Source organism: Erythrolamprus reginae, chromosome 2 (genome assembly GCF_031021105.1).
Source record: "Erythrolamprus reginae isolate rEryReg1 chromosome 2, rEryReg1.hap1, whole genome shotgun sequence".
Taxonomy (NCBI): domain Eukaryota; kingdom Metazoa; phylum Chordata; class Lepidosauria; order Squamata; family Dipsadidae; genus Erythrolamprus; species Erythrolamprus reginae.
Genome location: NC_091951.1, coordinates 184,309,791 through 184,337,266, shown reverse-complemented (window position 1 = coordinate 184,337,266; position 27,476 = coordinate 184,309,791). Strand labels below are relative to the sequence as shown.

The 27,476-nt window shown below is 41.9% G+C and overlaps 2 protein-coding genes across 3 annotated transcripts; both read left to right on the top strand.

Annotated features, from left to right (window-relative positions):
* The first annotated feature begins 4,670 nt into the window (after window positions 1-4,670).
* Window positions 4,671-9,763, top strand: EEF1AKMT3 (EEF1A lysine methyltransferase 3). The gene is made up of 3 exons (XM_070740730.1): window positions 4,671-4,863; window positions 6,933-7,044; window positions 9,372-9,763. The coding sequence occupies exons 1-3, from the start codon at window positions 4,681-4,683 to the stop codon at window positions 9,755-9,757; spliced, it is 681 nt and encodes a 226-aa protein (XP_070596831.1). The 5' UTR covers window positions 4,671-4,680; the 3' UTR covers window positions 9,758-9,763.
* A 404-nt stretch (window positions 9,764-10,167) lies between these two features.
* On the top strand, window positions 10,168-26,970 carry TSFM (Ts translation elongation factor, mitochondrial). 2 transcript variants are annotated; one of them, XM_070740729.1, is made up of 6 exons: window positions 10,168-10,231; window positions 17,027-17,170; window positions 20,610-20,738; window positions 23,973-24,095; window positions 25,204-25,288; window positions 26,314-26,970. In XM_070740729.1, exons 1-6 carry the CDS (start codon window positions 10,169-10,171, stop codon window positions 26,730-26,732), a joined length of 963 nt encoding a protein of 320 aa, XP_070596830.1. In that variant the 5' UTR covers window position 10,168; the 3' UTR covers window positions 26,733-26,970. The 2 variants fall into 2 exon arrangements, with proteins under 2 accessions (XP_070596830.1, XP_070596828.1); XM_070740727.1 differs by lacking the exon at window positions 10,168-10,231 and adding an exon at window positions 15,054-15,164.
* Window positions 26,971-27,476: the final 506 nt, after the last annotated feature.

The window sequence follows — 27,476 nt, the reverse complement described above, 5'->3', positions numbered from 1 at the left end:
TCCTCTGAAGTCTGTGTCGGTCTTGTTGGGTACATTCTATGATACATTCTATGGCACCTGTATCACACATGACATAATTGTAGCAGCATTGGACTTTTTGGTGAGTCTGCTTTCCAGAATAGTTAACAGCAAAACATTACATTGAGCCTGTGTTAAAGCTCTTCTCAATTTGAATATCATGTTATAACCTAAGTCAGGGGCGGATTGCTCCTATCTCCTGCTACCGGTGCGCTGTATGTGCAGCATTGGGAATATTGTGTGCATACATGCGTCCCCAGTGTGATTTTACTTCCGTACACGTGCAGGAAGCAAAAATGCACTGAAATATTGTGAGGGGAGGCATGTATGTGTGAGATTTTGGTGGGTTTTTTGCTTCCACGCATGCACGGAAGCAAAAAATTGCCAAAATTTCACATGCACAAGTGTCTGTTGCGAGATTTTGCTTCTGCACATGTGCAGGAAGCAAAAAATGCAAAAAAATAATGAAAAAAAGATGGCGGCGCCCAAAGGACTGGCACCAGTCACGTGCAAATTGCGGAATATGGCGGCTGCTACCAGTACACAATGGCCTACCGCATTGGTAACAACCCATCGCTGATCTAAGTATCTTTTATTATTATTATTATTATTATTATTATTATTATTATTATTATTAATTAGATTTGAATGCCGCCCCTCTCCAAAGACTCGGGGCGGCTAACAACAATATAAAAAGACAATGTAAACAAATCTAATATTAAAAACAATCTAAAAAACCCAATTTAAAGAACCACTCATACATACAAACATACCATGTATAAATTCTATAAGCCTAGGGGGAAGGGAAATTTCAATTCCCCCATGCCTGATGACAGAGGTGGGTTTTAAGGAGCTTGCGAAAGGCAAGGAGGGTGGGGGCAACTCTGATATCTGGGGGGAGCTGGTTCCGGAGGGTTGGGGCCGCCACAGAGAAGGCTCTTCTCCTGGGTCCCGCCAAACGACATTGCCAGTCTGAAAATACAAGATTGATTATTGAACATTTCTGGGCAGGAGAAGCTACTCTTGTTGTCTTTCAATCTCCAGAATATGTTGTATCACAATTGTTTTGGCTTGAACATATCCAAAGTAGGGTTCCTACACATCACCTATAGCAATGTCACGATACTCTGCAACCAAGTCCAGCACATTTGCCCTAACAATAGAATTAGTCCAATCTCTATTTCGTAGTTCTTTCTATTTCATAATTTTGTAGAACAAATTATTAGTATTATAGAAGGTTGTCAGGTAGGTTATTACAGACTACAGATTCTTTATAACATCAATGTCCCGTTTATTTTTTTAAAAAAAACCATAGAATATATACAATGATTAATTAAGTAGATAAGTATGTTAAACTGCTATGTACAGTATATTGAAATTACTTGACAGAATTTGGCATGTACTGAAAAAAATAAAATCATCTGAGTCTGAAAATCGAGTTGTAAATAAACCTGATGAAAAGCACCAAGGAACTTAGTTAAAAGTAAAGTTAAGCATATATTTTTATTTTTTACAAAAATGTTGCCTCAATTGAATGTCATAAAGTGAACAATGTAATTAAACATATCTGATGGTTTCAATAACCACTGCAAATATACATTTAGCACCTAGTTGGTACCATAATAATTTTAATTATTTTCAATTTTTATTCTCGTCTAGAGAATTTTTTTTAAAGAAAAGAGAATGAGGAATGGAGTTGGCAGAATGTTAGCAAACACAGCTTCAAAACAGCAAAACAACTATTTCCCCCCTCCTTCTCTAGAGAAGGACAGGGATTTTTGAAATCTGACAATAAAAACAAGTACCTTGAAATCCTGAAAAATAAAACAAAAAGAATGGAAATATACCAAGGATTCACCGGGTCTTTTAATCTTTAACTCTGTGTTGGTTTCTGTTAAATGCACTAACTAGATCAGTCAAACAAGAGCATCTTTTCTGTCTGAAGGTCTTGCAAAAATAACTTTTAACTGTGACATGCGTCAAGAACTGACGCCACCTCTAGAAGCTCAGCATTCAGCAAACAGGTGACTTTGCATGAATGTGGGAATGGCTTTCTTTCCCTGTTCTTAAGCCTCCAGTCTCGTGAAGCTAACAGAGATGGGTCAGGGAACACGGAATGTCCTTCTGATCCTTTGGGACCTGGCTCATAAATCAGCTAGCAGCAGCGTTATTATTTTACTAGTCAAAGATGTAGAATGACGCTAGAGAGCAGGGTTGTCAATGGTAGGGTGCTTCAGCAGGCTTCAAGCCAAAAATTTCATGAAAATAAGCAAGTATGATATTGAGGACTAAAGGTAAGTGTCTGTTTGTGTGAACTATTGCCATGACTTAAATTAGAGGTTGCCTAATACAGCACATGGAATAGTATAATGGATAAACTATTACATTTGCCAAAAAGAAAATCTGCATTAATGAAAGCAAGACTTTGGAGGAAAGAAACTGTCCTTATTCTGATACCGTTTATAGATTTGTTACTGTTTATCGCCATCACCCTGCTAAAAAAATATTTCCCTCACTACTGGCAAGCTATTCACTAAGGCTGCATTACTATTACTATTAGTCTCATCGTTCCTATTACTCATCTCCTCCCACTTATGACTGTATAACTGTAACTTTTTGCTTGTATCCTTATGATTTATATTAATATTGATTGTATCCTGATTGTTTATTTGTACCCTATGACAATCACTAAGTGTTGTACCTCATGATTCTTGACAAATGTATCTTTTCTTTTATGTACACTGAGAGCATATGCACCAAAAACAAATTCTTTGTGTGTCCAATCACACTTGGCAAATCAAGAATTCTATTCTATTCTATTTATTAGCTGGATTTATATTCTGCCTTTCTATTACAGTGAAAGCCATGAGGTTTAGTAATCATTTGCAAAATATCTATACTACATTTTGGGTCCAGCCAAGTTACTGTAATTATGACTAAAGCTGTGATTTTACACATACTTGTTACAGTGAATTAAGTGAGAAATATTCAATGAAATTATTTGGCCTAGCATTCCTTGGGCAATGACCCAAACTTAGCATTCTGGCAGGGCTTATCACTGATACTCCCCTGAGCCTCTTCCCTGTTGAATATTTTTGGACAGTGTTTTTGTAATTCACAGGTGCATCAGGCTTCTTGCATAGTGACTATTTGAATTTCCCTCCCAAATGTTTGCAAAGCATCAGACGATTTTACAGAAAAATAAAATGCATTCTAATATTATTCCTGGTCATAATGAATTTCTGAGGACACCAAATATAAAAATCCCTCTGTTTTTCAATAAAATGAAGAAAAGTCACCGAGGGATGCAAATACCCTGTTTGATCCTGTCTATGGATGTTCTAGAAGTCAGTGTCATTGTTGGGTGGGTGAGATGAATGAAGTGTTGCATTCTGAATAATGACTTCCTTGATTTCAATGGCAGAGTAATTTACTTTGAACTCACTTGGTTAAGATAGCTGTCAGAAGGAAAAATTATAAGTGTCAAGATTCTTTAGCTCCTGCTATCAAGGTGTGGATATGTTGTCCTCATTAGAGACAATACTATTCCATGTAATAAAAATGTAATAAGTATTTTGATTCAGCATTCCACATTAACAGAATGGCCTGATGATCTTAACTATCTTCGTTCCCATTTATTTTTTATTTATTTGTTTGTTTTTTTGTTTGTCTGTCTGTCTATTCATCCATCCATCCACCCATTCCATCCATCCATTTATTTATTTAGTTATTTGTTTGTTTGTTTGTCAATCATGTACAAGATAGTAGGTATTGGTATAAACATAAACTAAAGCAAAGTAGCTACAGGTAAATTAGGACAGTAGGACAGGGATGGTAGGCACGATGGTGCACTTATGCACGCCCCTTACAGACCTCTTAGGAATAGGGTGAGGTCAACTGTAGACAGTCTAAGGTTAAAGTTTTGGGGGGTTGAGAAAGAAACCACAGAGTCAGGTAGTGCATTCTTGGCATTGATCACTCTGTTGCAGAAGTCGTATTTACTTACTTACTTACTTACTTACTTACTTACTTACTTACTTACTTACTTACTTACTTACTTACTTACTTACTTACTTACTTATCCATCCATTTATTTGTCAATAATGTACCAGATAGTAGATATTGGTATAAACATAAATAAAAGCAAAGTAGGTACAGGTAAATTAGGACAATCAGGACAGTAGGACAGGGACGGTAAGCGCGCTGGTGGGGTGAAGTCAATTGTAGACAATCTAAGGGTAAAGTTTTTGGGGTCTGGAGAAGAAACCACAGAGTCAGGTTGTGCATTCCAGGCATTGATCACTCTGTTGCTGAAATCGTATTTTCTGCAGTCGGGAATATTCGTCTGTGTTTTTTTGTTTTGTTTTTTTGGGGGGTTGGCCCGGATCTGATAGTCCTGTGCTTAAATCTTCGGGATGTCTAAGGAACACCTGCGATCTGTCCCTCATTCCGAGGAGAACCAAAGTAAACACCCGCCACGTCAAAACAAATCCCGGGGAGAAAACTCCGCCCCCTTTCCATTGAGATCCGAGAGGCGCTGTCCTGCCTGACCAATCAGAATAGGGTACGCCAGCTATTCCCGGATCCTTCTATGCTCCCCGCCTCCCCCCTTCGCCGCTCCCCCCTCTCCCGTGCCATCTCCCTAAGAAAAAACTTGAGAAGATGGCGGCGCTGGTGTTTGCAGGCGACGTGGAAGTGGGGTTAGAGTCGGTGTTTCCGCAGGAACTGGAGTTGTTTGCGGATGCTTTCCCTGTGCAGACCCGGTACCGGCTCTGTGGGCACGAGCTGAGCATTACGCAGTACCACGGGGCGCGTCTGGGAGTAGCTGCTCCGGTCTGGGAGGCGGTGAGCGCAAGTTTGCAGCCTGGGACGGTCGTGATTGAAGGGTCCCTGGGTGCTCTCTGAGCTCGGTTGCAAGAAAGCACCGAGGACCCTTCGTTTCAAGCCTGAGCTACAAAACATTCTCCCACTTGAAGGGTCGAGATGGTTGCTGGTGGTTCAAGCAGATCCTTTAGAAAGAGTTGGCAGAACAAAGAAAGTTTGGACAGTTTAAAGTCTTAACAATTTATGATCGTTCTCAGGAGGCCGTTGATTTATTTTAACAAAAACACCAGTAACGCCTTAACAACAAAGAAATGTTATGAATATTTGAAGGTTCCTTATGGATATTTGAAGCTTTTTGTGGTTCATTACAGTAAATAAACAGAGTGATCTGGTTTCAAAGGAGACTTGGCACCTCTACATGCACATATTTAACTCCCTTTGGGCCCTCTTAGCTTTGAAGCTGGGTTGGTTGCGTTAGCGTTAATACATGGAAAATACAAATTTATACAAAAGAGACTAGCAAAAAGAAATGAACATAATTGTACCAGTTTCTTTAGGGCTGCTTAATGTATTTTAGTATATCATTTGCCTCATTTCTCAGTGCCTTAATCAGATCTGCATCTTGGCCTTATCAACTTTACCAACTAAGTCAATATAAGACGTGTGCTTGGCATGTGATAATCCAGAACAATTGAATATGGTTGTGCACGTATTTTCATAACTGTTCTATTTGATTGAGACTAAAAAAACAACCCCCACCCACTTAAAAACAAAGGAAAAGTCAAAATATCTGAATCAGCACAGTGCACTATAATGAATAAGTCCTGCTATCAAGTTTGCGTAATCTTTTTATGTATTTATATCTTAATGGTCATATTAGCATCGCTGACCAAACAAATCCTTATTCAGAAAGTCTAAGAATAAAAGTTATCTCAGATAAAAATGCATCATGGGTGTTTGCAGTGGGAAGCACAATAGAGAGAATATGTTTGAATGTTGTGACACATATCCAATGAATTAGGTATGTGGATCTAATGTCAAAGTGCATGGACAAAAGAGTGATGTTTACACCAGGGCATTAATTTATGCACTTTTTCTTTATCATGGTTACCTGTGGACAGTTGGATATCTAGGGATAAGCAGAAATAAAGTTCCAAAGGAAGGAAAGAATTTCGTCTTTGGATAAAAAGCAAGGCCAGGATGAATATATGAAAAAGGAGGCAATTGAATAAGAACAATGAGAGAAAGAGAGTTAGAGGAAGTTGTTAATTGTATTGTACATAAACTTGTACAAGGCATATTTATGAGGAATGCATTAGGTATAGACTCTAATTATTTATGTGGAAAAATGTGAACATGGGGGCATCCTAACATTTTTCCTTGCAAGGAAAAAAAATAGGAAAAGGTCAATCCGATATATATTTGATGGTAAATAGGATCCTTCCTAGATTTGTATGAACTCTGCTGAGATCACTTGAGATGAAGGAACACCTAGAAGAGTATGGAATATGGATGAACAAATATAGATGAACAAAGACAAGTCCTCCTAGGCCAGTGCTGAATAGAGATCTGGGTAGAATAGACCTGGGATGTCCAACCTCTGCAACTTCAAACATGTGGACTTCAAATTCCAGAATTCCCCAGCCAGCATCCCTGAATTAAACTAAGACCCATCTCATTGAGCAGTCTGTATTGTACAATGGCCACCCAGATGTCCCTGAAAAAGACCTTTTTTCCAATTGGCAACACCACTCTCAGGGTTTCAGTGGTTCTGGGAAAACAGTGTTTCTCAGAAGTTTGACAAAGAAATAAATTTTGTAAACAATAACTTGTGGTGTGTGTGTGAAACCCGGGTGATGAAATAGAAGAGAATATATTTTTGTGAAAAAAATAATTGGCTGCAAAGTACCTCAAAACAATTGCTAAGACATTGTACCCTTGGAAACAAAAGCCTTTTAGAATAGAAAACATGGTGTCCGCATCAAAAGAAGTCTGTGAAGCAAAAATGACTCATATCTTTGAACTGGCTATTAATTTTTTTTTGTTTGAATTTTTCATTCTAAAATGTTATTCTCTCATCTGTTTTTAAGGCTCTAGCTCTCTGTGAATATTTTGAAGCGAAGAAGGTGAACTTTCAGGACAAGAAAGTGATAGAGCTTGGTGCTGGGACAGGTGTTGTTGGGATCCTCGCATCGCTTCTTGGTATGTTGAATTAGCTACAAAGATTGTAAGAACGAAAGATGGTCTTGGGTCACTTTGGAGGTCTTCTAGTCTAGTCCCCTGTTTAGGCAGGAAGCCCTACACCACTTCAGACAAATGGTTACCCAACAAGTTGAGCATTCCCAACTTCTGGAGGCAAGCTGTTCCATTGGTTAATTGTCCTCACTGTCATGAAACTTCTTAGTTCTCAGTTGCTTCTCTCCTTGATTAGTTTCCACCTATTGAATCTTGTTATACCCTCATGTGCTTTGGAGAATACTTTTGACTCCCTCTTCTTTGTGGCAGCCCCTGAGATATTGGAATACTCCTATCATGTTTCTTCTGGTCCTTCTTTTCATTAAAGTAGACATACCCAGCTCCTGCAATAGTTCTTCAAATGTTTTAGTCTCCAGTCCCGTAATCATCTTTGCAGCTCTTCTCTGCATTCTTTCTAGAATCTCAACATCTTTTTTGCATCGTAACGACCAAAACTGAATGCAGTATTTCAAGTGTGGCCTTACCAAGGCATTATAAAATGGCATTAACACTTCATGTGATCTTGATTCTATCCCTCTGTTATTGCAACCTAGAACTGTGTTGGCTTTTCATATTTAAATAGTTGTCCACTAGGACTCCAAGGTCCCTCTCACAGTTACTACTGTTGAACAACGTACCACATATACTATTCCTGTGCATGTTGTTTTTCTTGCCTAAATGTAGAACCTTACTTTTTTCACCATTGAATTTCATTTTGTTAGATAGTGCCCAATGTTCAGGTCTGTCAAGATCCTTCTGTATCTTGAGCGTATCTTCTAGAGCAGTGTTTCCCAACCTTGGCAACTTGAAGATATCTGGACTTCAACTCCCAGAATTCCTGAGCCAGCATTCTCTGGCTGGGGAATTCTGGGAGTTGAAGTCCAAATATCTTCAAGTTGCCAAGGTTGGGAAACACTGTTCTAGAGAGTTGGCTATTCTTACCAGTTTGGTGCCATCTCCAAATTTGATGAGTTCCTTATCGATCCCCTTGTCCAAGTCATTGATGAAGACATTGAAGAGTCCTGGGCCTAAAACAGAGCCTTGGGAAACTCCACTGCATGCTTTCCTTCATGTAGATGCAAGTCCATTGAGCACTATACGTTGAGTGCGGTTGGTTAGCCAGTTTTGAATCCATCTGGTGGTGTTGCCGTCTAACCCTCATTTTTCTACTTTGTCTAATAGTACTTTATGGTCTACTTTATCAAATTCCTTACTGAAGTTCAAGTAAATTATATCGACAGCATTCCTCTGGTCCACTAATCTTGTCACTTTGTCAAAGAATGCAATAAGATTAGTCTGGCATGATCTGTTTTTGACAAACCCATGCTGGCTTTTGGTTATTCCTTTGTTTGCTTCTAGGTGTTCATTGATTCATTGCTTGATTATCTTTTCCAGAATCTTCCCTGGTATTGAGGCTGATAGGTCTGTAGTTTCCTGGATCTATTTTTTCCCCCTTTTTGAAGATGGGAATTACATCAGCTCTTTTCCAGTCCTCTAGCAGTTCCCCGTCCATCTAAGATCTTTGAAAGATATAATTCAGTGGTTCTGAGATCTCATATGCCAATTCCTTCAGAACCCTGGGGTGTAATCCATCCGGTCCTGGTGATTTGAACTCGTCTAGGGTAGAGAGGTGTTCACTTACCATTTTCTTCCCTATTTTAATTTGTATTCCTAATAGTTTTTTTGCAGAACTGTTGTAAGTCGAGGATTACCTGTACTTTTTAAAAAATTACATTTATACGCCACCCCATTTCACAGTTCCTTATTGATACATTGTTATGCATAGAATGATTGAATTCAAAAGATGAAGCTTTATGATGATATTTCTGACTGGTTATTAAGAGCTGGGGTGGCGCAGCAGGTATTGTGCTGTATTGCAGCCCACTGAAACTGACTGTAGATCTGGAGGCCAGCGGTTCAAATCTCATCACCGGCTCAAGGTTGACTCAGCCTTCCATCCTTCCGAGGTGGGTAAAATGAGGACCCAGATTGTGGGGGCGATATGTGGCTCTGTTAAAAAGTACTATTGCTAACATGTTGTAAGCCGCCCTGAGTCTAAGGAGAAGGGCGGCATAAAAATTGAAAAAATAAGTAAGTAAGTAAGTAAGTAAGTAAGTAAGTAAGTAAGTAAGTAAGTAAGTAAGTAAGTAAGTAAGTAAATAAATAAATAAATAAATAAATATTGTTTTTGGCACAGCTGGAGATCATTTGGTTGTTTATGGATAATACCTGTGAGCTTAACCCTTGAAAGCATTTTGTTTTTTGTTCAGAGTTCCCTTTCTTTTTCTTTTTAGGAGGCCATGTAACCATCACAGATCTTCCTGTAGCTTTGAAGCAGATAGAGGAGAACGTCCATCGGAATTTGCCTGCACAATGCCTTGCACGAACCACGGTTTGTGCTCTATCATGGGGTCTGGACCACAAGGATTTTCCTCAAAATTATGACCTCATCCTGGGTGCAGATATTGTCTATCTCAAGGACACTTACCCACTCCTGATAAGGACTCTCCAGCATGTGTGTGGCACTCAATCTATTATCTATCTGTCCTCAAAAATGAGAGAGGAACACAGTACCGCACTGTTTTTTGAGACTCTGCTCCCTATGCACTTCACCACAAAGCTCACCTTTAGGAATGAGACTGAGAATATTAACATCTACAAAGTGACCAGCAAGAGTTAAATTGGTTAAAGACTTATCTTTGGTCTTACGCAGTAGAATATTCACCTTCCATCTTTTTTGAAAGGAAACAAACATTGGGATTTGAGAATTCAGCGTGGAATGAACTTCGTATCTCCCACTGTAGTTTCTGTAAGAATAGATCTGCAAAGTTTGCAAGGAAGGATCCTGTCTGAGACATGGCAGCAGTCCTACCAAGCAGGGGTGGGTTCCTCCCGGTTTGGACTAGATCGGCCAAACCGTTAGTGATTCCCTAGTGACGTGAAGATGGCGTCACAGATCCGGTTCAATCTGTGCCAGTCCATGTGTGCCGCCATGGCTTTTCCTTGTTCTCTGCTTTAGGTGGCTTCTCTTCATTCTCTGCAAAGCTGAGCAGTTCCTCAGCTATGTTTCAGGCCGAAACATCTTCTGAGCATGCACAGAAGTGAATTTGCACGAGGGGATACTTGTGAAACGTCATGTGAACCGATGGTGAAGGTAAGTGGAACCCACCTCTGCTACCAAGCATATATTGCCAGTGGAAATTTAACAATAGGAGGCAGCCATTCTCTCTACTGTCTTCCTTCTCTTTTCCTGAAGAGATCATTAGAAAAATCTGAAGTTATGTCTTTAGGAGTGTGTATTTTCTAGGGGTGGTATGGCCTTCAGATATGGCTCATTTTGTTCTTGTTTGCAGGTAGGTTCAAAAGTGGCTATCAGGCACCAAATGGTTTGTGTGCCAAAGGCAGAATAGCAATAGCACTTAGACTTATATACCACTTTACAATGTTTTACAGCCCTCTCTAAGTGGTTTACAGAGTCAGTTTCTTGCCCCCAACAATCTGGGTCCTCATTTTACCCATCTTGGAAGGATGGAAGTTCGAGTCAACCTTGAGAATGGTGAGATTCGAACTGCTAAATTGCAGGCAGCCAGCAGGCAGCAGAAGTAGCCTTCAGTACTGCATTCTAATCACTGGGCCACTGCAGCTCATAGGAATACAGTAGTTCTAATGCTGGACAGAGGTGGACTCTTTGCTGCACTTAGGAAAGTTTATTTATTTATTTGAATTGCATGTCTGCCTTTGACATTCAATCCTGGGGGAGAAAAACAGCCAGTTAAAAACACACACTGAAGCACATCTCAGTTGGGGCAACATAAAAATCTACATCTGAGTCCGGGCATCTGAATGTCAGGTGATATGCTATTTCACAGGGATGAACAAAGATATACAGTGGTACCTCGAGATACGAGTTTAATTCGTTCCGGACCTGGGCTCTTAAGTCGAGCAGCTCTTATCTCGAACGACTTTTCCCCATAGGAATTAATGTAAATAATTTTAATTGGTTCCAGCCCTCAAAAAACTCACAAAGTTAGTCTAAATTATGCAGAAAGACATGTTTTTAATGAATAAATGTACATGTACATATAAATGAATAATGAAGTTTCTTTCACTTAACTTGTAAACTTTCTTAAACTTTTAAATTTACATATGTTCAACTTCTCTGCCACCCAATCCTGTAGGACAGAGGTCCCCAACCCTTTTTGCACCAGGGACCGGCTTTAAGCGATCAAGAGAGGAATGGGTGAATGAATGGACGGAGGGTGGGAAGGAAGGAAGGAAAGAGGGAAGGGACAGGAACAGAGGAAGGAAGCAAGGAAACTTATGAAAGGGGAGAGTAAGAGAGGAATGAGTGAAGGGAGGGAGGGAGGGAAGAAGGTGGGAAGGAGAAAGAAAAGAAAAAATAGAGGAAGGGAAGGTAAAAGAGAGAAAGAAAAAGAGCAAGAAAGAAAGCTGCAAGCAACCCCCCGAGCTCCCCAGGCCGGCTGCAACCTTTTAAAACATGCGCGCCGCTTCGCAGCTGTCTCCTGAAGCCGAACGCGGAAGTTAGCGTTTGGCTTCAGGAGACAGCTCCTTGGCGCTTGTATCTCGAATTTGGGCTTGTAAGTAGAACAAAAATATCTCTCCCCTCCCAGCTCTTATCTCGAGTTGCTCTTAAGTAGAGCAGCTCTTATGTCGGGGTTCCACTGTATTTTGTAGGTCCCCTAAGATGGTACTGTTGAATGAAAAGGATTTAGAATATGTCCGGAAATAATTGAAAATCGATGATCCCACAAATAGCTATGACAACTACGTAGCTTGAATTGATGCAGAAGTTTACTGGGAGCTTATGCAGTTTGCACAGTTGTATTTACTCAGGTACAGCAAGAGAAGCTTGCTATTGCTGCTGCATTCTGGTTCAGAAGTAGTGTGATTTTTCAAAGTTAGTTCTGTAGAGCAGTGATTTTCAACCTTTTTTGAGCCGCGGCACATTTTTTACATTTACAAAACCCTGGGGCACATTGAGCGGGGGAAGGGTGGGGTCTAAAAAAAGTTTGGACAAAAAAATTCTCTCTCTCTTCCTCCCTTTCGCTCTATTTCTCTCTCCCTCCCTCTTTCTCTCCCTTCCTTCTTTCTCTCTCCCTCCCTCTTTCTCTCCCTTCCTTCTTTCTCTCTCCATCCCTCTTTCTTTCTCTTCCTTCCTTCCTCTCTTTTTTGCTCTTTCTCTCTCCCTCCCTACCTCCCTCTATGTCTTTCTCTCTCTCCTTCCCTCCCTCTCTTTCTCTCTATTGCTTTCTCTCCCTCTATTGTTTTCTCTCTCTCTTGTTCTCTTTCTCTCTCTCTTTCTCTCTCTTGCTTTCTTTCTCTCTCTCTTTCTTTCTCTCTGAGCTTCGCGGCACACCTGACCATGTCTCATGGCACACTAGTGTGCCGCGGCACACTGGTTGAAAAACACTGCTGTAGAGTACATTGTAGTATGAAAATACCAGGTGATCAAAGCATGAATATCATAATGGCCTCCTGGTCCTGGTATGGGTGCAAATGATGTACAAGATGGATTTGTACAAAGGCTCTTTTTTGACTCTTAAACAGAAGTTTAGAGCCTAGGTCCTAGGAGAAATCCCAGAATTGCTCACCAATGATGTCTGGGCAGTGAAGGGCTACCAAAAGTTTTACTACCACACTGTGGGCGTGCCTTATGCAGGACGCCCTGCATTTTCTTTCAACATCTTTCAGTGTAAATTGGGTGCTCTGGGGTGGAGCTCCATTTTCGCTACCCCATTGCATTCCATCCCGTCCAGGCAGTAGCCCACCCCGGTGTCTGGGGCAATGCGACCCCATCCAGAACCAGCGATGGAAAATCCCCAGATTTGGGGTGGGTTGGTGTCTAAATCCCATAGTTACTCAAAGTTTATTGGGCCTAAGCTTGTTCCTCCCCATTTTGGCCCACGGACCCTGCAGACCCCGAAATAGAAACTCAATAGCATCACTTGATTTGTCAAGAGTCAAAATATATAGTAATCGTTAGCACACTTATGACATCTGTCATATGTGCTGACAGATGATTTCACTCTCACCCAAGAGGTTCGTGTAACTCTTAAATAGGAGTGGGGAAAGCCAAGAACTCTGGAACCTTGTAAAGTGAAGCATATAATATGGGCATTAAAACACATGGTGCCTTTTCTCATTTTGAGATGTTTTTATGTCTTCCTCTTTACAATAACTTACACAAAGTGGGACGTGATGTTTGTATGTGCCTGTAGACAAACACTGTGCATTTGTATTTCTAACACTGTACTGTCCCATTCATTTAGGAATCAAGGCTCCAGTCACATTTGTTGTATACTGTATCTTGAAAGATGCTAATGTATGTATGTATCAACTTTGGAATCAATCCTCCCCCCCCCTCCCCTCCGGAGATTCGCACTGCTCCCATTCTCCTGACCTTTCGGAAGATGCTGAAGGCACATCTTTGCTGGCAGGCTTGGGGCTATTGAATATAACACACTCTGCTCCAGCACACACTGAGAGATATGGATGAATGTGACTGTATAATAATAATAATTTATTAGATTTGTATGCCGCCCCTCTCCGAGGACTTGGAGCGGCTCACAACAGCAAAAGCAATACAATAAAATATAAATCCAATGATAAGAAATTAAAAACCCATAATTACTAAAAAAAATAGATAGGTCAGCACAATCACACCATTCACAAATGCTTCAATCAGAAGGTAGGGGGGAGGGAGTTAATTCCCCCATGCTTGGTGGCATAAATGGGTCTTAAGCATCTTGCAGAAGGCAAGGAGGGTGGGGGCAATTCGGAACTCTGGGGGAGTTGATTCCAGAGGGCCAGAGCCGCCAGAGACATTGTTTAGTCGATGGGACCTGGAGAAGGCCAACTCTGTGGGACCTAATCGGCCGCTGGGATTTGTTTTGGTCATGGTTTTAATGACATTGGGTTTTAGATTTGTTAAATTGGATTTTAGTATGTTTAATGCATTTTAGTTTTAAATTGCTTTAGACTTAACTTCGATTTCTACTGTGTCATGTTTATGTATTTTTTATGTTGTAAGCCGTCCTGAATCTCTGGAGGGCAGCTTAGAAATAAAAATAAATAAATAAATAAATACATACATACATACATACATACATACATACATACATACATACATACATACATACATATACACTGCCAAAAAAATAAAGGGAACACTTAAACAATCCAATATAACTCCAAATAAATCAAACTTCTGTGAAATCAAACTGTCCACTTAGGAAGCAACACTGATCAATTTCACATGCTGAAGTGCACAGTATTCAATGAGGATATTTCGTTCATTCAAATATAGGATGTGTTATTTGAGTGTTCCCTTTATTTTTTTGAGCACTATATACACGCACACACACACACACATTTTAAACAGATTTTGCATTGCACATTATCTATCAATCAATCAATCATCTGACTATTACTATGCATTTTAAACAGATTCTGCAATGCACATTATCAATCAATCAATCAATCATCTGTCTATTGCTATGCATTTTAAAGAGATTCTGCATTGCATATCGATTGTAGAAGTACAGCTGCAACAATATTTATTCTTGCTGCATTGCATGGAAGATATTGTGGTTCCTTGAGATCATTTGTCAACTGTCATATGCCAAGTATTTCATGAATCTAAATAAATTTTTATTTACGTTACTTGATCTCCGTCAATTTTTATACTTCAAATGGTAAATCGCCAAGAATTTGCATCATTAAACATTAAAGCTCATTTTAAAAACTGCCAATTAGGGGGGGGGGGGGCGAGAGAACCCCATCCATCTAAGCTAAGCACGATGTCCGCCTGGCTCCCTTCCCCTCTCTACGACTCATCAGCGTCTTGCTTCAACCAGTGAAGCGTTTAGATGGGTTAAGAGACGAATCAGCTTGGAGGGGAGCCGGGCCTTGTTCTGCGCGCGCACCCTAAGGAAAGCCGGGTCTCCCTCGTCGCACAGCGTAGCGAGTTTATGACGTCTAATTTTCGCGTCCTCGACATGCTGCGCGTTTCGGGGCTGGGGTGGACCCTGGTCTCCTTGCAAGCGAGGGGTGCTTTGGTGCAGCAGGTGAGAGGGGCGCCTGCCTGGAGGCGATGCCGAACTTGAGCCAGTTTACTTGCAATGGTTCTGCTTGCGGTCTGTTTCCATCCAAATCACCAACACCGGAGCAGGTTCCCATGTTTCTTTTTAGAAGGGGAAGCTCCGAGGCTTCTCTTTGCCTTTAAAACTGAGTTCTGCACCAGTTCCTCGCGCTCTCTCAGTGCTCTAGGGACGATGCAAACCGCTTACAAAAACTTACCAAGAAAATAGCAGGAACTTGTCTAGTCAGTTTACTCGGAATCAAAGGCACAATCTGTCCATTTCAATGCCTTACTGGCAGGGCTTATTTGAAATTGGAAGATCTGGAAGTAGTAATTCATGTCCTCATCATCTCAAGGGTGGACCTCTTCCATGGGCTTTACGTAAAGCTTTCCTTGCAAACTATTTGGAAATTGCAATCGTTGCAAAATGATCGGCAATTTACTGGCAACTAAGAGCTGCTATGGTCACATGACATCAATTCCATGCTGCATATTGAGTTATGGGTACATTTCAAAATGTTACTTTTCACCTGTAAACCTTCACTAGCTTGAGTCTCAGGTTTCTCTGGGACCATCTTTTTCAAATTGAATTTCCCCTCGGATAAAGGTAAATATTCATGTCCCATGATAATGTTGCAGATATCTAATGTGGTTTGGTCACAGGGATCAGAGGTTTACTAGAGGAAGAGTAAACCTCTAGTCCCGTTGACCAACTCAGATTGTATCTTTAATCTTCCCACTCCCTGTGAACAACAATAGAGAGGAGCCTCTTCTCTGAGATAGATTTATTTAATTAATTTTTATTAACTGGATTTATATGCCTCCCCTCTCCGAGAACTCAGGGAGGTTGCAAGTAGTCCTTTTCAACAGTTGTTTCTACTCTAGAAAACTTTTTCTTCATAAGTGCAAATGATCCATAGCGTGTTATTCTTCCAAAAAGTAGTACAAACTATATTTTTAAAAAGGAGCTTTGGTGGTTGATTGCTTATAATCTCTATCAGGAAGGGTTCGTTGAAGTTGGATGTTTTATTTATTTATGCTGCCCCTCTCCGTAGACTCGGAGTTTCTTGTGGAATTGTGTGTTACAGTTTCCCCCCTATTATTAAATATGCTGTGATTTGGTAGGTGTTGTATTTTGTATTGTAAATTTCCTAGAGTAATTTATTACTAACATTATAATAAAAGAATAGAAATCTGTTGCGACACTCCAAAGTTTAACTTGTTGGGAAAAACTGAGAGATTTCCTCCATGCTTCAGAAGCCAGTTTGGCACTACATATCTGTCCTCTCATTTCTTCTTCATCTGAGAAGAGCATCTGTTTTCTGTATGTTCCCAGCAGATCAAAAGACAGCCTTGCTACAGGTGAATTGGTATCTGCACATTCTCTTTGGGAATATGCTTTCCCCAACAGAACTTTGTCAAACTTAGAATTCTGATTGTATGTTTTTCTGCTGTAGATCATTTCTCATAAGATTAGTGGAATTGATTTTCAAGTGACTCTATGGCAAGAGTCCCCAACCCTTGGAGGTGGCTCATTATCAGGCCTTGAGTTGTTCAGAACCGGGCCATGAAAGTGGCATGAGAGTGGGCAAATACATGCATGGGCACTCCATTTGTGGGGGCAGCCGGCACATCTGCCTACCGCTCATGCAAATGGAGCTGTGCATGCTTGCTTGCCACTCAAACAGAACCATTCCCCCTCCCCCACCTGTCTGCAAAGCCAGAAGTGTAGGGGAACTGTTGTATGGGATCACATTCTAAATTCTTCTGCTTCATTTTGCTATTCACAGATGGGTCAGTGGCAATATCAAACCTTTTCATTTTATCCGTTTTTTTGTCCCCATACAGCAATGGCATTTGCCTCGTTTCCTTCATCTTGGCATTCCGGCCCTGGCTGCAAAGGAAGCACTGATGAAACTTAGGAAGAAAACCGGCTATTCCTTTGTGAACTGCAAGAAAGCCTTGGAAAAATATGATGATAACTTTGCAGAAGTAAGAATAATCTCTGCATGTGTATGACATTGTAATCCATACAGTGGTACCTCATGATACGAACCCCTCATCATACAAACTTTTCAAGATACGAACCCAGGGTTCGGAATATTTTTGGCTCTTCTTACGAACTTTTTTCACCTTACGAACCTGCCGCCGGCTGCTGGGATGCCCCACCTCCAGACTTGAGTTCCTCCCAGTTTTTTCCCACCCTGTCCTGCCCCATTCTCCCCTCTGGATCTCCATGGGTTTCCTCCGTTTTTCTGCACTCTTTCCTGCCCCATTCTCCCCTCTGGATCTCCATGGGTTTCCTCCGTTTTTCTGCACTCTTTCCTGCCCCATTCTCCCCTCTGGATCTCCATGGGTTTCCTCCGTTTTTCTGCACTCTTTCCTGCCCCATTCTCCCCCCTGGATCTCCATGGGTTTCCTCCGTTTTTCTCCACTCTTTCCTGCCCCATTCTCCCCTCTGGATCTCCATGGGTTTCCTCCGTTTTTCTGCACTCTTTCCTGCCCCATTCTCCCCTCTGGATCTCCATGGGTTTCCTCTGTTTTTCTCCACTCTTTCCTGCCCCATTCTCCCCTCTGGATCTCCATGGGTTTCCTCCGTTTTTCTCCACTCTTTCCTGCCCCATTCTCCCCTCTGGATCTCCATGGGTTTCCTCTGTTTTTCTCCACTCTTTCCTGCCCCATTCTCCCCTCTGGATCTCCATGGGTTTCCTCTGTTTTTCTCCACTCTTTCCTGCCCCATTCTCCCCTCTGGATCTCCATGGGTTTCCTCCGTTTTTCTCCACTCTTTCCTGCCCCATTCTCCCCTCTGGATCTCCATGGGTTTCCTCCGTTTTTCTCCACTCTTTCCTGCCCCATTCTCCCCTCTGGATCTCCATGGGTTTCCTCCGTTTTTCTGCACTCTTTCCTGCCCCATTCTCCCCCCTGGATCTCCATGGGTTTCCTCCGTTTTTCTCCACTCTTTCCTGCCCCATTCTCCCCTCTGGATCTCCATGGGTTTCCTCCGTTTTTCTCCACTCTTTCCTGCCCCATTCTCCCCCCTGGATCTCCATGGGTTTCCTCCGTTTTTCTCCACTCTTTCCTGCCCCATTCTCCCCTCTGGATCTCCATGGGTTTCCTCCGTTTTTCTCCACTCTTTCCTGCCCCATTCTCCCCTCTGGATCTCCATGGGTTTCCTCCGTTTTTCTGCACTCTTTCCTGCCCCATTCTCCCCCCTGGATCTCCATGGGTTTCCTCCGTTTTTCTCCACTCTTTCCTGCCCCATTCTCCCCCCTGGATCTCCATGGGTTTCCCTCCCCCCACTCCATTCGCCTCAGCTTCGTCTGCCGGCAGCTTTTTTTTTTAAAGCCTTAATGTTTTGGATTTTCCTAATTGGCTTGCACGCATTATTGGTTTTTCCATTGATTCCTATGGGAAACATTGTTTCATCTTACGAACTTTTCACCTTACGAACCTCGTCCTTGCACCAATTAAGTTCGTATCATGAGGTATTACTGTACTTTCATTGTCTCATTCTTTCTCCGTCTATCAACATGCTGCTTCCCAAAAAACCTTGTTCTCCTGTATGCTGCTTGGAGAGTCCAAGCATGGGTTAACTTCCATCTTATTACCCGTAGGGACACCCATTCGGAGGGACCTGGGTGGGGCCTGTCCTGCCTAATTGGGCTGTGTTTTTTCCTTTCCAAGCCAGCTCTCAGCAAGCAGTGCAGGTAGCAGCGCAAGAGTTGCTGACGTTTGTGCACAGGTTGCTTGGAGTTGGTCTGGAACGGAAAAATAGCAGCCAAATTAAGCAGGACTTACCCCTCCCAGGTCCTCCGAATGGGTCTCCTTGCGTGGCCTCCTCGCTGAACTACCCCGATGTTCGCCCACCCAAAAGGAGCCCGCATTCTGATCTCTTCCGAGCGCCCGCTCTTTCCTGCACGAACAAGCTGGGGGCACGAAAAGTGCTTCCCCTTTACTTCTGTGTTGTTACCGGCTCTGCATATACACCACAATACCAACAAGATGCTGCTACCTGTGGCCACTGAGTGCTACCTGAGTGCAGAGGGAGGGTGAAGAGCTGATAATAAGCAACATCCACGTAGAGAGGAAGAGCCTTTTGCACCCCAGCTCGTTCGCTGCAGAAAGCAAGTCTTGGAAGAGATCGGAGGCAGGCTCCTTTTGGGTGGCCGATCAATGTCGGGTCGCATAATTCAGCGTGGAGGCTACGTAGGGAGACCCGTTCAGAGGGACCTGAGTGGGCAAGTCCCTTTCAGAGGAGGAGAAAGGCGAAAAGGCTACAACCTGGCCAGGACCGCCTGCCTTTCAGATTTCGCCCTCCTTCTCTCCTTGCCACTCCAGGAAGGAAGTGGCGGCGGCGGGCAATGGCTGGGAGACTGGACTCGGGATCCTTTTCTCCCTTTTCCTGCTTGGGTTTCAGGACACCTTTGTGTAAACCCTGCCGCTGGCTATGGGCGAAGTGACCAGGAAGAAGCAGGAGGTGAGAGGAAGCCCGGATTCTGCTACGCCGCCAATTCTGACAAATTCCTTGTGTGTCCAATCACACTTGGCCAGTAAAGAATTACACTGGTCAAAAAAAATAAAGGGAACACTTAAACAACACAATACAACTCCAAGTAAATCAAACTTCTTTGAAATCAAACTATCCACTTAGGAAGCAACACTGATAGAAAATCAATTTCACCTGCTGTTGAGCACATTCAACTTATTCAAATACAAAGTATTCAATGAGAATGTTTCACTTATTCAGATCTAGGATGTGTTCTTTGAGTGTTCTCTTTATTTGTTTGAGCAGTATATATTCTATTGAGGAGTTCTCCGCCTTCCTGTGACTTGGTAGTCTGGCTGGAAGGGAAGGGGAGGCTGCGGCCAGCTGCCACTGCCTTCCTTCCCCCCAACAGTTCTGCCTCCCACCCAGTAGGAGGGAGCCCAAAAGCTGAGTTGCTAGTCAGGCTCCCTCTCGAAGTGGGGAGACATGCTGCCAAAGCCCACAATGGCCACTAAAGTGAGAAGACCACCCCGGCTGGCCTCCATACAGCCTGCCCAAGGTTTTGGCAGCCCCTGCTCCCTTGTGTTTTGTTTGTGTTTTGAAATGAGTCGGGCGCGTGCACTTGCGGAAGCAGCAGCAGTGGTGAAGGTGGATAAGAAGATGGGGCGCACGAGGGAAGCCCAAGAGGAGGGTGAGGGGCACCTAAGCAGGCCGGTAGCTCTTGCCCTTCCCCCTGCAGCTGCTGCTGCTGCTTTTCTGTAGTGGGGTTATGCAGGAGGAATGCTGTGAAAAATGGTCCTAAGTCATAATTTTTTTCAATGCCGTTGTAACTTTGAACGGTCATTAAAGGAACTGTCATAAGTCGAGGACTAACTGTATTTGTGATGTATGGGTGGATAGATGGGCGAATAATTATATTTCATGCTGGGGGGGTTGTCTTCAAAGGCTGAAATCTGGCTGCACGAACAAGCACAGAAGGAGGGATGGAGCAAAGCGCTGAAACTTCAAGGGCGGAAGGCAAAAGAAGGTCTAATAGGGCTGCTTCAAGAGGGAAGCTCAGCAATAATGGTAGAGGTGAGTCTTTCCTTTGGCCTAAAAGATGAAGACCTTGTTTTCCTCCAGGCAATTGAGGCCAGAATGCTTATAAAGATGGCATAGGGTGGTTGGTTGGTTGGTTGGTTGGTTGGTTGGTTTATTTATTTTATTTTATTTTATTTTATTTTATTTTATTTTATTTTATTTTATTTTATTTTATTTTAAACTCAATTTTTATGCTGCCCTTCTCCTTGGACTCAGGGCGGCTTACAACATGTTAGCAATAGCACTTTTTAACAGAGCCAGCCTATTGCCCCCACAATCTGGGTCCTCATTTTACCCACCTCGGAAGGATGGAAGGCTGAGTCTACCTTGAGCCAGTGATGAGATTTGAACCGCTGACCTACAGATCTACAGTCAGCTTCAGTGGCCTGCAGTACAGCACTCTATCTGCTGCGCCACCCTGGCTCTGGTTGGTTGGTGGAGGGAGGGATGTTTTTATCAGGACCTCAGTGCAGTTTACTGTTACAAGTGGCTTTATTGAATTGTGTTCTTGTGTTCACTGCTCAGGTTTTGTTTTGGCAGGTGGCCAGTTATATAAATCGGTTAAATAAATCAATAAATATTAGACATCTTGGAGCAAGAAAGATTAATATGGGAATATGCTTCCCCTTAGCCATATAGGTACCCCCTGCCTTGAACATGATTCAATTCAATTCAATTTATTAGATTTGTATGCCGCCCCTCTCCGAAGACTCTGACATTTGGGGCTATGAGTCTCTTTGGAAGGGGTCTTCATTTTTTTTAATTTCAACCATTTAAATGAAAAGAATTTGTCCTAAATTCAGACAACCCTTTTGTATTTAAAAATGGGCTGCCCCACTTACCTAAAGAGCGAGTTCAAAGTGAACAGTGTCAAAATTAAATTACTGCTTCCAAAATTCCAAAACAGCCTGTTTCAAATTCTCTGTGGGATCCTTTCTTTTTGATCATAGGCAGCAGGACTAAGTGATCAAGGATAGCGAGAATGTCCAAGGCAGAGAAACGAACGATGCATTATATTTTGCTGTAATTCTGAAAAGCCGCTCCTGGATATAAGTTTGGAAGAAAGTGCTCTGTTTGAAAAGCCACTTTCTTCACGTCTCCAAGTAACACTAAAAAGATAAATACTTGCCTGCTGAGGTAATGCAGGAAATATTCCTGGTGTTTCCCAGATTCAAATATCAGGAAATCTAATTTATCTAAAGTAAGGGTCAGTTCACTGGTCATAGGTTTTTAAACACATGGTGTGTTTATTTTCCTGGGTTTTCCCCTTTATTTTATTCTTTGGGTTGAGCAATACTAGCATTGAATAAAGTGATACAATGCTTTTTTGTCATAGGATGCTGCTCAGAGTTTTCGCCAAAGACAAAGGGATTACTGCAATGGTTTGGCAGCGCTTTTTATAGTTTGCGGTGGGGGGGGGGAGGCAATGGAGCTACTAGAGATCCTATTAACAGCCATTTTTACATTCAGTTCTCCTTAAACAAGTACAAAACTTACAGTGGTGGGACCTCCGCTCTTCGTTGTGTTTTCTGACTAACTGGGTTGAATGTGTACGATTGTGTAGTTGGTGATTTTATGACACTGATTATGTTATATTAATGTTTTTTAATTGACTTTAAATTTTATTATTAGATTTGTAATGTATTGTATTATTGCTATGTTGTGAGCCACCTCGAGTCTTCGGAGAGGTGCGTCATACAAATCTAATCAATAATAATAATAATAATAATAATAATAATAATAATAATAACAACAACAACAACAACAACAACAACAACTATTATTATTATTATTATTATTATTATTATTATTATCTTTACTACAAAGGTACCACATTTTTCGGAGTATAAGACACATCTTTTTCCTCTATTAAAAAGGCTGAAAATTTGTGTGCGTCCTATACTCTGTAGCTTTTTCAAAGCCTTTTCCCCCCAGCCTTAAGGAGGCATTAACAATCTTCTTCACTGCTCTTACCAGCTTGCAGGTTTTTTCATTGCTAATCTCTCTGAAAAGGGTCTTTTTTCCAGCCCTAAGTCTCTGCAGGCTTTTTTTTTCATTGCTGCTCACTCCAAAGAATGTTTTTACCAGCCCTAACGAGGTGCTAACGATCTTCCCTGCTATATTGAAACTCTTTTTGAAGGTTTTTTTTCCAGTCATAAGTCTTTGCAGGCTTTTTTTCATTGCTGCTCACTCGGAATAAGGTTTTTTTTAAGCCCTAACCAGAAGATAAAATAATGTGCTGAAGCTGACCAGACTAAGAATGATAGCTAAATGAATACCTGGTAGGCAGATTTTTTCCCCCTATTTTCCTCCCCCCAAAAACTAAGGTGCATCTTATACTCCAAAAAATATGGTAGGTCCAGGTAATTATTAACTAGTATTATTGAGCACACACTAAACAGAGAACTATTTTTAGACATTAAAATAATATTGATTATATATATACATACATACAGGGGGTGGACAAAAAAATGGAAATACCTTGCAGCTCTTCCATGGAATCCAGATTTGTGAAACTCCCTTCCAACAGTTTTTGTGAAAACTGTGTTCTGTATTGAGCTCTGCAGTGATTTTAGGAGCTGCGGTCTTGTGATCTGCTCTAATAATTCGCTTTAGTGTCCGACAGTCTCTCTCAGACAACTTCGAATTTCGACCAGACCTGTGCTTGGCTGAGGACGTTTTCCCTTCTCTTTCAAAAGCAGTCATTACTTTTGAGACATGACCTCTTGAAATGCCAAACATTTGTGCACTTTCTGTTACACTAGCACCTGCCATTTGAGCACCAACAATTTTGCCTCTTTGAAAGTCTGAGAGGTCTGCCATTTCTAGAAGGTTACTGTATAACCAATTTCCTTAAATTTCTGTTTAAAAAAAAGGTAGTTTAAAAATACATATCAAATAACAGAATTAAAAAACCCCCAAAACATTAAAATATGTCAAGTTTTGATTGATTTGAACATGTTCAAACATGATGCAAAAAAAATCAAGTGTTTCCATTTTTCTGTCCACCCCCTGTACATACCTTTTACCTTACTTTTAGCTTTGATTCATGGTAGTTTTAGAATACAGGATATTCTTACAGGTTAAGGAAGAGAGAAGAATGTCAGATTTCTAAAAATTTAGGATCTCCCTTTCACCTAGCTTGACTTTGGGCAAGTCTGTGTGTCTAACTCTATTTTAACATAATTGCTGGTGAGACATTCCTAAGTTAGCTGTGTTTTCTGCCAGGTAAACTGCGAGACCGATTTCGTGGCCCAAAATGTTAAATTTCAACAGCTGGTTCAGCAAGTAGCTATTGGAACAATGATTCACCATAAGGAGACCATGGACCCGTCAAACACATATACTAAGGTAAGAATGACATAAACACATGTATGTGGGCCTCAAAAATATCTGGTAATTTTGAAGAAATTATACTAATGTTTCAAAGCACTGCACTTAAATCACCTTGCTGGTTGGCTCTTCAGGAACACTTTCAAAGAAAACTCTAGTTGGGCAATGAAAAATGTGTAGGAGATTTCAAAGGTTATCTCCTACATTTAGGAGGAGATTAGGTGGGGGCTGGCCAGCATGGTGCATGAGTCTTTCGCTAAGAAACTAGTGTATTGCTGATCAAAAACAGGTATGCATTCCCCAAACTGATATTAAGGTATCTTTTCATTCCATTTTTATTATTCCAAATTCTTTACTGTTCTGCCGGTGTGTCCCAACCGCCTGTAATTACAGGGTAATTAGTCCAAAAAGACACACACCATACGATAGAAGGAAACCAGAAGTCTTTATCAACAGAAAAGCAGAAAAAACTCCCTTTTTAAATGTCAGAGGGATTTTCTGGTACACACAAGGCACAGGTTAAATGCAATCCAATTTCTCACCCAGTAACTGGGAAATTGAGTCCAATTCCAAAGTCCAGAAATTCCACACACAGTCTTGAACAGGGAAACAGCAAACCACGATCTTGACGAAACGATGAATCAGATAAACTTCCACGAGGCTAAACCAACACACTGCTCTTTTTATCTGTAGCACTAATTACAGCAGCCCCACCCAACTACAGGTGGCCTCACTTATCTCCTGTAATAATCCTTCAGTTGTTCTCTCCTATGCACCACTCTACGCATGCGTGGGTCTGTCATAAGTTCTTGTTCCGAATCCAGGGATGATAAGGATGATTGATCTCCCGGGCTGTCTGCCAAACTCCCCTCTTCCCTGCCATTCACACTTCCTTCGTCAGAGGAGACTTTGTCGGGAGAGTCTAGCGGGAGCAAAACAGGCCTGTGGCATGTGGATGTTTTCCCCACATCCACCTGCACATTCCTTGGGGCAGGAGCTGGGCCAGAGCCAACCACAACACTTACCATGTCATAAGAAAAGCAATGCATGAACCAGTCCCTGGATTTACTTTGCAGGTTTCCATTTTTTAAAAAATGAATTGACACCATGTTTGAATATTTTCTAGCGTTTCTTACATTCTGATGAGCTTTCTCAACTCAGGACAGGACCAGAGGGATCTTTGCTTACAGACCAACTTGCTCTGGCGATAGGTGAGTGTTTGGTGCCCAGTTAATAGCCAGCAATGGGCAGAAAGGTGGTAGTAATTTCCTGTTTTTGGTGCACTGTGTTTTAACTTTTGAATGGATGGAATTTATGACTGATGGAGAGATGTAATATTCTATCGGTTTATATTGCACCTGTTTTCCCAAGAACTGAAAGCAATGTCCACCTGCTCACCTTACTTACTTACTTACTTACTTACTTACTTACTTACTTACTTACTTACTTACTTACTTACTTACTTACTTACTTACATACTCACTCACTCACTCACTCACTCACTCACTCACTCAACCATCCACCCACCCACCCACCTACAACAGTGATGGTGAACCTATGGCACTGGTGCCACAGGTGGCATGCAGAGCCATATCTGCTGTCATGTGAGCCATTACCATAGCTCAGCTCTGCAATTGTGTGCCAGCCAGCTGATTTTTGGCTTTCCCGGAGGCTCTGGGAGGGCATTTTCAGCTTCCAGAGAGTCTTCAGGGAAATGGAGGAGGGCATTTTTGCCCTCCCCAAGCTCCAGGGAAGCCTCTCGAGGGCAAAAAACGGATCTATCAGGCCACCAGAGGTTGGGAAATGGGCTCTTTCAGGCCTACAGAGGGCCTCAGGGGGCGGTGGAGGCCATTTTTGCCCTCCCCAGGCATTGAATTATGGGTATGGGCACTTGCGCATGCACATTAGCACACGCACACATGCTTTCGGCACCCGAGGGAAAAAAGGTTTGCCATCACTGACCTACAACATTCCTGGGGGAGGGAAGCTGGGCTGGGAAAGAACAATTGGCTTAAAAAGACCCGGTCCAGTCTCCACCATCTGAGGGACGTCCAAATCTTAAACTACTATTCTAATTTTAAGGAGACTCTTTAAATATTTTCTCTTACTCACATTGTTGCTTTGCCACATGTTGGTGAGCCCTGAAACGTTCTATGCACCTTTCGTGGTTCGTGCTGTTTTTTCTGCTTCTCCTCCTCCCACTTTCTAATCCCCCCCCTCCTCTTTTCTTTTAAAGGCAAGCTAGGCGAGAACATGGTTGTTAAGAGGGCAGCGTGCATATCGGTGCCTGAGAATTTCTTCCTCGGCTCTTACGTACACGGGTCACCCTCTCAACGCAGCTCATTGCTCTCTAACGTGTTATTTGGCAAATACGGTGCCGTGGTGATCTGCAGCTCCTCAGAGGAAGACCCAAAGTCTGACGTTACTGAACTGAGCAGGAGGCTGGCCCAGCATGTGGTAGGTATGGCTCCTCTCTCTGTGGGCTCTATGGAAGACGAACCCGGAGATGAATCCGAAACAAAAATGCTTGCCCAGCCGTACATTATGGAGCCAACTATTTCCTTGGGACAATTCCTTCAGCCAACTGGTATATCTGTGATGGATTTTGTGCGGTTCGAATGTGGAGGAGATCCAGAGTTACCCGAATCAAGCTAGGAAAGATTGGTTTGTCGGACTGGGAATGTTAGACTAGTTCCCAGTTTTGCTTGAGCTTGGGAGCAATTCACAGAAGTAGCTGTTAATGCCAGTAATGCGACGTCTAAATCCAAGAGTGAAGAACATTGAACGTCTTTCAAGAAAACAGAAATGACTTTTGTGGAATGTGAGCAACAAAATATGGCGAACAGATGTTAATGTAACAAATAAAGTATGAGTATGCGATTGTAAGGATAAATTTATCAGGGTTGTGGCCTCTGATTCAAGCCTGTTATATTGTTTGCATTAGCTTTCCGAAATGTGACCATCTGTCTTTACTTTCTGTAAATGAAATCAGTAGGAGACTTTGAAACTAACTGCCAGAAAACGCCATGTGCCCTTTGCGTACATTTAAAGCGTTTAACCAGAGGGACAGAATATGTATTTTTCTGAGTAATTAATAACTCTGTTATTCTGATCAATGAAGTGTTTTTAAGAAGAGGAAGTAAAATAAATAAGAGTAAAGGATTCACGAGGGGGAAGGAAAGTGGGTTTTTCTGAGTGCCAGTGACAAGTTGAGACAGGCTCTGACAGTCATCCAGAAGACACCAAATGTGAGAGAATTGTCTGTGAGGTAAATAGCTGAATCATGAAGAATAGACATTCCTCATATCCTTTGGAAACTTCCTGCGCAGGAACAACTATGCTCAATTGCAGCGTGTTAACAATGAAGACTAGAATTGCCTTCCTGCTTCTACTTAAGTC

Coding starts and splice junctions, on each gene's coding strand:
- EEF1AKMT3 (XM_070740730.1), top strand. CDS start 4,681: ATGGCGGCGCTGGTGTTTGCAGGCGACGTGGAAGTGGGGTTAGAGTCG. Junction 4,864..6,932: donor CTGCTCCGGTCTGGGAGGCG/GTGAGCGCAAGT, acceptor TCTGTTTTTAAG/GCTCTAGCTCTCTGTGAATA. Junction 7,045..9,371: donor GATCCTCGCATCGCTTCTTG/GTATGTTGAATT, acceptor TTTTCTTTTTAG/GAGGCCATGTAACCATCACA.
- TSFM (XM_070740727.1), top strand. CDS start 15,069: ATGACGTCTAATTTTCGCGTCCTCGACATGCTGCGCGTTTCGGGGCTG. Junction 17,171..20,609: donor ATGATGATAACTTTGCAGAA/GTAAGAATAATC, acceptor TTGTCTTCAAAG/GCTGAAATCTGGCTGCACGA. Junction 24,096..25,203: donor CGTCAAACACATATACTAAG/GTAAGAATGACA, acceptor AATATTTTCTAG/CGTTTCTTACATTCTGATGA.